Source organism: Acomys russatus, chromosome 9 (genome assembly GCF_903995435.1).
Source record: "Acomys russatus chromosome 9, mAcoRus1.1, whole genome shotgun sequence".
Lineage (NCBI taxonomy): Eukaryota > Metazoa > Chordata > Mammalia > Rodentia > Muridae > Acomys > Acomys russatus.
This window is the reverse complement of record NC_067145.1, coordinates 63,515,833-63,528,541: the sequence shown is the minus strand read 5'-3', so window position 1 is coordinate 63,528,541 and position 12,709 is coordinate 63,515,833. Positions and strand designations below refer to the sequence as shown.

At 42.7% G+C, this 12,709-nt stretch overlaps 1 protein-coding gene across 3 annotated transcripts in view; it reads right to left on the bottom strand.

The window, feature by feature from the left end:
- Larp4b (La ribonucleoprotein 4B) overlaps positions 1-12,709 on the bottom strand; it is an 83,007-nt gene that overhangs the window by 43,043 nt on the left and 27,255 nt on the right. For all 3 annotated transcript variants that reach the window (XM_051151458.1, XM_051151459.1, XM_051151460.1), the window contains exons 2-3: positions 11,168-11,286; positions 9,330-9,389 (exon numbers count right to left, since the gene is read on the bottom strand). In XM_051151458.1, the coding sequence (XP_051007415.1) occupies positions 9,330-9,389; positions 11,168-11,248 (141 nt within the window). In that variant the 5' untranslated portion in view covers positions 11,249-11,286. The remainder of the gene's footprint in view (positions 1-9,329; positions 9,390-11,167; positions 11,287-12,709) is intronic.

The window sequence follows — 12,709 nt, the reverse complement described above, 5'->3', positions numbered from 1 at the left end:
CGGTTAAGAGCGCTTGCTGCTCTTGCAAAGGACCAGAGTTTGGTTCCCAGTACCCACATGGTAGTTCACAACCTCTTCCTCCAGTCCAGGGGGCTGGATCCCTCTTCTGACCTGCGCCAGGAGCAGGTGTGCACATGGTACACATAGTACACAGCTACATGCAGGCAAACACTCGTGTACTTAATGACATAAATAAATCTAAAATGAGAAATGTTTATAAAAAGGAAAGAAAGAAACCATTATTTAAGTGACTATGTCCAAACCAGAAACCAGGAAAGCTACACAAATTTGAGCAGCTAAATAGGATTCAGAGAGAAAAGTGACAAAAGGGATGACGCATGAAGACCTCCAAGCCCTAATGGCACACCAACAGCAGAGAGCTCACTATATCCTACATGCCTTCTCCAACCAGAACAAGCTTAACAGGCAGCAGTCACTACCGGCATTTCACAAGAAAACCAAGACAGAGAAAGGTTAAGTAATCGAGCAATGGTCATGACGGTAATCAGAAAACTGCACCCCTATATAGGCAAACAACACTCAAGAGCTGCCTTCTCAAAAGTCAACAGGAAAATATTTTTATTAAACAAAACCCAACCTGCTATTTATTTAAAACATGGGTTTTGCTTATAGGTATATGAAACTTGTAAAGGATTATCAAGAATCCTAGTTTCATTTACTGGCTCTATGAGCCAGATTTTTTTTCTCTGAAAATTTATAGGTTGGTAAATTACTAAAGCCAGATGCAAGCTGCCTTTAGGTGCCACATTCTAAGTGATTGCACATTAAAAAGTCAACACTGCTTCTCTTTGAAGGATGAGGCACCTGCAAGTCCTAATGCTCTGTACCTCCAAAACACTGTGCTCTATTAAAAAATAGTGCTGCATCACAGTGTGTATTTTATAGATGCAAGACAGAATGATCTCGCCGACAGGCTGCTGAACAGGTACCAGAGGAGCTGAGGGTAGGGGTGTGGAAGGGAGTAAATGCGGGAAACCAAAAATTATAGACAACGGGGTGGGAACGCCTTAGGCAAGTGTGTATTCCTGAAGCTGCCCTGACTTCTGAGCTACGCCAATGTTATAGACCCTTGGCCCTTCATCTGCAGAGACACAGCTCTCAAAATAAGGATAGTTTAAAAATGTCTGTAACGACTTTGAAAATAAGTTTTGAAAATTAAGGTAACACCACCAAACATGGTAATAAAAGAAATCAGTATTCTGCTTGGACATTGTCCCTTAGTTGAAAAACCAGTTTAAAACAGCATGCACCTTACTTAAAGCCATAAGGATAATGACAGCACTCAGTCTGCGCTTTGCATAGATGTACCAACAGTTAGCAATTGATAGTAACTACTGACCGTGTACACTTAAATAAAAGGTCCATAACAAGGAGGGGATGGAGAAAAGGCAGGTGTGACAAGACTGATGGGCACTTTCTTCAATCATAGCACTAGATCATTCCCATTTTAAGTCGCTCTCTTTAATATCTGAGTGAAATCTAGCTCCTTCCTGTTACAAATAGTTTTTCTTACTGATCCATAAAAATTACTACAAATAAACTATTGGCTGAATAAAGAAAAAAAATTCCCCATTTCAAGTCAGCCACTTGTATCTATGGGTTTCATACCCACAGATTAAACAAGTCACAGATCAAAACTATTTGGAGGGATATTCTGCATTGCTAAACACCTTTTTTCCCCCTGTTATTTCCTTCAACAAGACAGTTTAACAATTATTTCCATAGCTCTTACATACTACTAGATATTTCAAGTATTTTAGAATGTCATCAAGTATGCAGGAGGATGACTGTGGCATCCATAGAATCTGGGAACCAATCCCCTGCACATACAGTGATAAGTACATGTCTTTTCATTACTAACATTTCGATGCGTCTGTATGCTTAGCAACACTGGCTTCCTGTTACTGAATACTATGTGCATTCATTAAAGCACTTCTAGAAAGATGCTCAAGTTAGCTACCCAAGATCAGCGGCAAAGCTCTTCCAAACCTGAGGTCAGGACATGAGTGATTTTTTACTGAAACTAAAGATTTAGGGCCAGTTACAAGTAGTAGATTTTTCTGCCTTAGACATAATACAAATAGAAAACACACCTGAAATGCATTTGTGTTCTGCCAATTGTGACATGCTGTAGGTGACTTCAAATACTTGCTGAAACACATCACACTGCCATGTGACAAGAGCCTCTCTCAGAAGGGTAAGAGACACACAACATCCATAAGAAGAGGTCTGCACAATGCTGGGGCGGGGGTAATTAGGGGGGCATGCTTTAGCACCAACAACTTATACACACACTCTGACTTAAATATCCGTTAGTAATCCACATTTCTCATTTGAAAAAGGTTAAATTGATGCATTCACAGTCTTACAAAAGCTTCCAGATTGCCTACAACCTAGAATTTACTGATATCCATAAGCACAATCAAAAGGGAAAAACTGCCATAGCACAACACAACAAGCACGGATAAAGCATACTCACTAACTGTCCGCCGCTATGTTGCCATTCCCAGACAACACCATCTGCCAACACTGGTAGCTGATAAGGGGTCTGTTCCAAGGAAAATGAAGTATTTTCTAAGTACTGGGGCTTACTGTGTAAATCCTCATTAAACATTTGTGCATCTTCTGTCATGTTTTCTGTGGCTGTGTTAGCCCAGAGACAGCCCACTTGATATCTGCCACACCCACCTGCCAGTCCTTCCAAAAGTGCCCGAGTTGCTAGCCCACCCTTTGGGTAATAGGAAAATTCATTCAAACAATGAACATAGAATGTTTCGGGGATCCCGTGCCAATCCGTTTCTGAATGATTTTCAAATACATTTAGGATGTCCTCTGTGGGTGATGCAACAAGGTCACCACTTGGCACTGCATGTCCTTTGCTGTCAGCTGGGATGGCAGGGGTTTCCTGGGGAGCACTGCCAGGGGCAGCTGTAGGCGCATCCACTTGAGCAGAGTTGGCATCACTCAATAAGGAGCATTCCCTGGAGGTGTCACATGATGCTATTTTCTTAAACGTTATCTCAAAGTTTTCTGAAAAATGCATCTCCCCACTTAAAGTGGCTCCTTTAGCAGTGGATTTGGCATTTCTTCTTTTTGTCCTACACGGGCCTACGCAGTCAGTGCTGATAGGGCCAATACTGTCTTTATCCAAACAAAGTTTCTCTTTCTCTTCTTTGCATGTTAGTTTTCGTTTGCTCGATTCTGATGCATTATTACCAACGGCATTAGAAACTTCTTTAATTGATTCAGAGTTAATGAGATGAAGTTCTGGGCTTTTGTCACTATTAACCCACTCCTTCTCTTCAGGTGACACTGAACTGTGGTTAAAAGGTGGTACAACAGTAAGATCTGGGCATTTATTCCCTCCGTCGGTTCTGTAATCGTTTTCAATTAGACTGGTTTCACAATCAGGATATGCTGCTGTGTCAGAACCAATACAAGTTCCCACATTCCCACTGGGCACGACCTTGCTAAGAACACTCGTTTCCCACTGAAAGATTGTTTTAGCATCTGACTTGGCATTTCCTATGTTCTCCTCACTAATCTCTCTATAATTAGCTTTCTGTGGTTCCTTTTCAGCATTCTCTAGTATAAAGGGCCCACTAGATTGGTTGTGTAATACACCAACTAGACTCTTCATGTGCACTTTATCTCCTGTTTTATGGTGCAGGCCTGGTTCCCTTGCTTCAGTGTGAGTGCAGGTGGGAATGCCTGCAGCGGGTGTTATGTTCTCCTGATGAGGTCTGGAGTGATCATGAAACTTGTCACTTGGCTTTCTTTGTGAAAGAGCAAGCTTCAGGAGGTGTGTCTTCTGGACCGCCCCCTCCATGTCTGGTTCACGCTCCACTCGAGTCACGTCATCAGTCTCTGTTTGAGCCCTGTCTGCCCTACTACCTATACAGAGGTCTGCCTGATGCCAGCTTTTCAACTCCCTCTCTCCAGGGCTCTCAGTCTCTAAAATGCTCATCCTACCACCCTCATCTTGATAAGTGGAATTATCTTCAGAACACAAGAACAGCTCGCCTCTGTTTGCCAGCTGCATACCTGCAGTTTGCAGAGCGCTGTCCCCCAGGTGCTGCTCCTTCATCAGCACTGGGCCCTGCTGGGGTACAGGGTTAGCACTGTTAACTTTGTTCCAGGCAACTTCTCTGAAGTTAGCATGAACTGGATGATACTCACTGCCTACACTCTCTGAAGCTAACCTTTTGGGACTTAAATTAATCTTATCTAGACCAAAGGAAAGGATCCTACCTGATGTGCCGTGGAAGTAATCATCACCTTCTAGTGGCTTTTCAGAGTCAGGCTTTCTTTCCATTACCATTTGGTCTAAACTTTGAGCACCACTAACTGTTATAGCCTCAGGTACACTATTCTCATCAACATAGGAAATGTCATTTGTTAAATTATCAAGTGAATTCTTCATCTGGCTTCCTACTCTCAAAGCACTGCTCTCTCTCCCTTCAGATACAGTACATGTGCGTTTGAATGACTCACTGCCTAGGTTAATATTTAATCCGGGGAGTAGGCCAGGATTATGTAATGTACTATGTTCTGTGTGATCTTTAGGGAATTTGGCATAAACTTCTGCCCTTAGAGACTCAGCTGGCAGGTCTTGGGTGTGTGCTTCATCAGATGGATCGTGGTCCACAAGATCAGAACTGCATTCACTTTTCTCACTAAGTACTTCCTTTGTTTCTCGTGGGCCTAAGACATCCCGGGATAACAGCTTTTCCTGCTGCAGCCTTAACTCTCCTGCCCTCTGCCTGGCATCTGAGGTAACACGTTCTTCCTTGTGTGCTGAGGGCCCAGCCATTTGCAAAGCTTCGTAAGCAGCAGCTGAACGGCATTCTTCTGCAGCTGCTCCATGCATGGGAGTGTACAGTTCTTCTTCCATGTTCACACACTCCAGATCTATAGCACAAATACTATAAAATGTGTTCTCCCTCGAATTCTTACACTGTTTGTCACCAACACAAATATGGCTTTTATTTTGCAACTCTCCAGCAGACACATTTACAGAGTTATTCTCATTAAAACTACTGGTTTGAACATTTAGCACTTTTTCTTTTTCTATTAAAGAGTTTTCACAAGTGGCCAGGTAACTCTGCAGATGATCACTTACAAACGTCTTCTCCTGCTGGTCAGAAGGCATGGACATATATGAGAAAGACAGGTCATCTTCAGAGTAAGCCTGGCTATCACTACTCACACACAGTGGGTCACAAACAACCTCAGAATTCTGCTCAGTGGCAACAGTATCTAAATTCTTGTCACCCTTGTCTACATTTTCAGACCCATGAAAAAACTCATACGTGGCAGAGGAATTAGAATTCAGTGACTGCTTTGATCTATGATCCTGTTTGCGCCCAGACCTTGTAAAAACTCTAGTCCACACAGTAAGACCAGTGGCTGCTCGGCTTGGTCCATGTTCAACACTGTGAAGCTCCTCACCTTCAAGGGTATCAAATAATGAAGATAAAGTTTTACTTATCTTGTTCTCCGGTTTCTTCTCTTCCACACATTTTTCTAACAGGCCAATTTTCTCATTGTCACTGTCACTACTGAGTTCTTTGCTGAAGCAACAGCCCATATCGAAAGTTTGAAACTCACATCACAGTGCTCGTCCTTCTCTGAGCCTCTACAAGTGTGGCTCACTCTAACTTGCTATCAAGCCAACAACCGGATACCAAAAATAACTCCTTGCACAGCAGTCACATGTTCCTGCCACTCAAATCTAAATCCTAATGACAAAAGAGTCTTGCCTGACATTCATCAGACTCCTTGTGCTGAAATCCAAATGGTACATGGATCTAAGCATGAGGGTGGAGGAGCAGGGAAGGGCAGCAGGAGAGGGGCAGCAGGGGAGGGCAAGCAGGGAAGGGGCGGCAGGGGAGGGGTGGCAGGGGAGGGCAGCAGGGGAGGGGCAGCACGGGAGGGGTAGCAGGGGAGGGCAAGCAGGGAAGGGGCGGCAGGGGAGGGGTAGCAGGGGAGGGGTGGCAGGGGAGAGCAGCAGGGGAGGGCAGCAGGGGAGGGGCGGCAGGGGAGGGCAAGCAGGGGAGGGGCGGCAGGGGAGGGGTAGCAGGGGAGGGCAGCAGGGGAGGGGCGGCAGGGGAGGGCAGCAGGGGAGGGGTAGCGGGGGAGGGGTGGCAGGGGAGGGCAGCAGGGGAGGGCCGCAGGGCAGGGCCGGCAGGGGAGGGGTAGCAGGGGAGGGGTGGCAGGGGAGAGCAGCAGAGGAGGGCAGCAGGGGAGGGGCGGCAGGGGAGGGCAGCAGGGGAGGGGCGGCAGGGGAGGGCAGCAGGGGAGGGGCGGCAGGGCAGCGGGGCAGAAACATGTATGTGAGTTTAACAACTACAGTTATTAGCACAGCTGCAAGAAATTTCAAACATCTGGTCTTTTTTTCAGTGTTCACTATCTCTTGGATTATATTTTATAAGACAACAGCACCAAAGAAGTTAGCTTGTAAAGTGCCTGTAAAGAAAATAAAACCAGGAACTAACCCTGTAACATTGATAACTGTGAGACTGCAAGGCGACACGGAGAGCTAAGGGTGTTTGCCGTGCAAGCTTGACAACTTGAGTTCAATGCCTGGAAGGAATGCATGACCTCCATATGTTCTACATGGCACAGACACACTGCATGCATGTACACACACACACACACACACACTAAAAATAAATAAAATTTCTACATTTTACAGCTACTTAAAAATTTAATCTCATTTTCTAGTTTAGAGACTTTCTTCATATTAAGGAATCATGCTAATTTTGTCAGGCAAAACAATAGAATGATAAAGAAGCACAATTTGAAACGTTGGTGGTGAAGTACCAAACTGTCCACTATTTGCCTTACAGTACTGCAGAGACCACAGTTCTGTGTCTATGAATTTCTAGAGTGTTATATGGGTAGGACTGAGACATAAACAGCCAAACGAGCCTGAGAATAATCGCTCAGGTTCATGATGCCTACACTGGGATGCAAATACTATTCTCTTTACAAATATATGAAAATTGAAATTAAGGGGAAAAAAAATCATACGTTGGTACCCTTATAAGAATTCTCCTAAGCTGGATGTGGTGGAGCACGCCTGTAATCCCAGCACTCAGGGAAGAAGAGGCAGGCAGATCACTGTGGGTTCAAGGCCAGCCTGGTCCACAAAGCAAGTCCAGGGCAGCCAAGCCTACACAGAAAAGCCCTGTCTTAAATAAAACAAAACAAAACAACTCCTAAAAGCATTAAAAACTGCTTTAAAAAAAAAAAAGTTTAACCTGAAAGACACTGTGTTAAAAGAGGGCAGTTGTCATTAACAAACAAATGGCAAGTAATGGCTGTTTCATGACTGTAAGCAACTGACTCAACATGCAGACATGTAGTAGGTAATCTAGCATGCACTCAGAAACAATGTCAGCAAGAGGCCTAGTTTGTCAATGGGGCTGCGGGGCTGGGGGTGGGGCTGAAAGTTAAGCCACAGCCTTGCACATGCCAAGCAAGCACTCTCCACTAAGCTATATCCCCAAGACAGTTCCTTTGGTTTAGTTCTCTGATCTTGTTATCTTTAAGTAGTTTTGAAAGATTCTTTCTGACTAGGCCAGTACAATGGCATAGTGGGTAAAAGGCCTCACTGCCAAGCCTGAGAGTCCAAGTTTGATCTCTGGGACCAACACTGTGAAAGGAGGGGACTGACTCCCAAGCTGTCCTCCGACCTCCACACCATGTGGTGTGAGTTCTGCACACGTGTGTGCACATGCAAAGAATAACTGAATGTAATGAAAAGCTTAGAGTCATTCTGACATAGTTCAAGCTGTCTATAGTTAGTGCATAAGAAGAATCAAATTCCCATATAACGATTAGAAAAGACACGGCGCTCCCCAGGAAAAGCAAGTGCTAACCCTGCTTGTCCGTACACCCCTCTCTCAAACAGCATCTCTGTTCATTTGTGGTGAATGCAAGAAAATCATTACAACAGAAAATGCCTCTGAGGCCAAAGCAGTTACTCTAACAACACTTGGGCAATCTGGCTGCAGAGAAGGCAATAGGACTTAGGAGCTGAGTCCCACTGTGCTTCTAACAGTGATTGTTTCCTTCTAGCGAATCTGTGGCTCTAACAAATAATCTTGTTGTCGAATTTCAGTGATCAGATCTTGTTTTTTAAATAGATCCATCACAATGGCCCACAGTAGCTATGTCTTCATTTGAAATACGTTCAAAGCCCTTCTGGTCCCTTTCTGTGCTATCTTCTTGCCACCAAGATCTCAGGCAGAAAGCTGCTGTGTACGCTGTGTCCATTACTCTCGAGTCTGCCAACTGCAACCTGGCTTCCACTTACATCACCCTGGGAGCTGTGCTTGTTCAGGGCATAACTGATGACCTTGCTCCCTTCTGTCAAATCAGTTGGTTCCTATTCATTCCCTTTCTATCTTAACCCAAAACTTCCACTTCTTCACTCTCTCTGCTACTTCCCTTCCAGTTTCTGAAATACTCCAGTTTCAACATTTTCCTTGTCAGTCCATGCAGAGAAATGTAATGCAAATTTAATACTTCAACCCTCTCTGTGTAGCCTTGGCTGTCCAGGACTTGCTTTGTAGGCCAGGTTGGCCTTGAACTCACAAAAATCCCCCTGCCTCTGCCTGGGATTACAGGCATGTGCCACCATTTCGAGCTGAGTTGTAAGATAACTTAAAAGATAAACTAAATTTGCACTATTATAGCTGTACTTCCCACATCTACATGCAAAAACCAAGACTTAAAACAATATATTCCCACTGCCTTATCCTTTTTCTTAAAAAAATAAAAGTATCTCATGAATCTAAGACTAGCTTCAAATTTGCTCTGTAGAAAAAAAGACCCTGAACTCTTGTTTCTTGCTTCCCAAGCTAGAATGACAAGCACGGCCCACCACGCCCAGTTTATATAGTACTAAGGATCCCTCCCTACATGGAGGTAAATCCTCTACCAATGATCTATATATTTAGCCTGCTTCATTATTCTTTTATTACTTAGAATTTGACTTGCATACTCTAAAAAATAATTATCAAAATATAAAGCTAATCATATATACACATGTAACAGACTGACTGAAAACATTGTCATGAATTCTATTCTTAAGAATAAATTAAAATATCTGACACTTCTATTGTGAAAGAGACAATATCAACATTTAACACACTCAAAGGCACAGTGCCAAATGGGTCCTCCTTTTAAGAAATATCTACATTTTTCTAACTTTTCACAATATATATTTGGTAAAATGCCATATTTGGTAGTCTTGGCTATAGCTAGACAATCTGTGATAAATTTCAAAAATAAATTACCTGAGTCAAAGCTGGGATGGAACTTGTTTGAGAAGTGGTTTGCGATATAGGACCATTCATCTGTAAAATTAAAAACACCAAACAATTCATTATTAAAACATAAATAAAACATAATTTCAAACCATAGTAATTAAGTAGAACCAAACCCACTGAAAATAATGCATGTATTTACATAGCAAAAAATGTATAAACAATTATATTCAGATATGCCTTAAATGTATATGCCTTAAAATGTGTAATTTTTGAAGTTCTAACTAAACATTACAAGCAAAATTTCTGGTAATTTCAACTAGGGTAATTTTAAAAAGTTACTTTTCCAATACCACTTAGAAACTTTAAATATTGTTTGACAGGATTAAAAAAATTTAAAGATTTGTTATTTATATGTATGTGTGTGTGTATGTATTTAAACTTGTTTGCAGGTGCCCTCAGGGGCCACAGGATGGCCTGAAGCTGCAGTTACAAAAGGCTACGAGCTACCCAGCATGGGTACTGGGACTGACCTCTGCAAGAGCAAGAAGTACCCTTAAACACTGAGCCATCTCTCAACCAGGGGTGGTGGCACAGACCTTTAATCCCAGTACTCAGGAAGCAGAAGCAGGTGGATCCCTGTGAGTTCAAGGTCAGCCTGGTCTACAAAGTCCAGGACAGCCAAGTCTACACAAAGAAACCCTATCTCAAAAAAACAAAACACTGAGCCATCTCTCCAGTCCAGGATTAAAATTGTATAATAAAATCCTAACTCTTTAGATATAATTTACTATAATGGTTGCTATGTTAATAAGATATTTAGATTTAAAGCTATTTTATGTGCATGAGTGTTTGCAGCATGCATGTCTGTGGGCCCAGTGTCCGCCTGGTACCCACGGAGATCAGAAGAGGGGTCAGGCCCCTTAGACCTGGAGTTATAGATGGTTGCCAGTCACTATGTGGGTGCTGGGAACCAAACCTGGATCCTTTGTAAGAGCAACAAGTGCTCTTTAGTTGCTGAGCCATGTCTCCAGGCCGTGCTCTCATGCAGTGTTTCATTATTGTTTGTGTGTGTTAGATGTACATATGTACAACATATATGTGAGTGTGGGTGGGGGTGACACAGTGTACACATGGAAGTCAAAGAACAACTTCCACAAATTGGTTCTCTCCTTCCAACTGTGGAGTATGGGAATCAAATTCAGACTGGCAGGTTTGTGTGACAACTGCTTTTACTCACTTGCTGACTCCAAACTCCATTTTCTTGATACAAAGCTTTAAGTATCTAAAGTTATAGGCGATTGTTTTCTGTATCACCTAGTTTCTGCTAAGAAAGCTGCAGATGTTTTTTCAGATGAACACAGTTCAGTGTGAAATATTAATAGCTTGCTATTTGAGAGAGCAGCAGAACAGAAACAGAAACAAAAATTACTTTTACTACTTTCTCAATTATACCATAAAACAAGCCGAATTTTCTTTGAAAATAGGTCACAAGGCCCTCACTCCAGAAAGCTGGAGGACTGTCCCACACAGATGTCAAGACCAACATCAACAGGCCTTGCTAGGCTGCCCACTAACACCATCAAACCACACTGTCCTTTGTAGTTATGCTTCTCTATGGCTGTCCACGTCGCTTCTGTTCTAAGACTTAGCAAGTCCCCAGGCCTTTCTCTCTGAAGACTCGCCCAGGAATACTGGACGAGTAAGAACTTCTTTTGCCTCTGTAAGACTGTCATTACTTGACATAGTGCTCTAAGAAACTGTATTGTTACAGTTTTGAATCTCTTATTAAATACAATGTAGAGTTTCCTTTTTGTCAGAAAATGAATGGACACGTGGCTATGGACCTCCCTTCCAACAGCACCTACCAGATGGGAGCTGTCCTTGCCCTCCTGGACTCGCTGTGCCTGCGGTTCAGCCACAACTTTAGCGTCCTGGTCAGAAGTCATGGGCTCCACTGGAGAAGTATAATGCTAACCTCAGGACGCTGGAAAATGACAGAGTGAAAGGGTCAGTTGCGAAGCACCAGTTTTTGTTGCTTTATTTTTGGGTTGGTCTAATTCTATCACCTAAGCTAGCCTGGAACTCATTATAGGAGGAGCCCAAGTTGCCTCCAACTCACTGCAATTCTCCAGCCTCAGCTTCCCCAACTCAGGGATCACAAGTGTAAGCTACTACTACACCTAGCGTTATGACTGAGTCGTAAGGTAAAATTACTAAGTCTGAAAATGCTTGAGTCTTTCCGAATATTTGTTTACCCTTCTGGATTCCAAGTAGTTTAGAAACATCTGTCCAGAACACTCATGTTATTCACTGAGTCCTAGCAAGTTTCTCCCTTAGACCAAATGGGTGAAAGCAATTTCAGAAAACTCAGAAACCATGTGCTAACACAGAAAAGCCCAGGAATTCATCTTAAAACCTAAAATTAAGGGGTTAATTAATTACTAAGGCACAAGGGATATTCATAGCTCAAGAGTAAAAATCAAATAAGCTAATTTCAAAACTGGCCAAAGAATGCAAGCACCCGTCACCCCGTCACCCCCATGGAAAATGACAAACACACATACTAAGACATTCATATAACCTCAGTAATCACTTGGGAAAAGCTAATTAAAAACACAAAAAGATACCAACATGCACCTGTTAGGATGGTGATAAAAGAGACAAGTGACAAGTGTTGGCATGGGTGTGGAGAACAGGGAACACTGCTGAAAGGACCTGTGCAGCCATTACTGAAATTTCTCAAAAGTTTATAAATAGAATTACTACACTACACATGATCCAGCAATTCAGTTTTCTGGTATACATCCAAAGGAAATGAAGTAAGTTCCTCATGAAGATAGCCCAAGTTCACTGCAGCATCACTCACACCAGCCAAGGCACAGACAGAAATAAGAGAACCACTGATGGATTAAGGAAAAAGGGTTAGGAATACGACTGTTCAGACTTAGAATAAATCTTGTTATCTGCTGAACACATAAACCTAGGAGATGTTAAGGAAAATAAATCAGGCAATAAATGGAAGTTGGGTACTGTATAAATTCTTTTACCAATACAATCTACACACACACACACACACACACACACACACACACACACACCCGCGCGCGCGCGCGCGGTATGGTAATTTTCTGGGACTGGGAAGGAAAGATAGGAAGCCACAGGTCAAAGAACACAACAGTGCAGTGATTTAGGATGACGAGGTCTCCTGGCCTAATGTAGCACAGGGCTATCAATTACTCTACACAGAAGTCTGCTATGAAAGTAGATTTCACATTTCTTGATGTACACATGTGAGATGACTGACTACAAGAACCATCTTACCAAGTATACTTTAGGTAAGTACATATTAACAAACTAGAGAACTACAGAATCCATCAATTCCAAAATTACAAAAATTTTGCTATGAA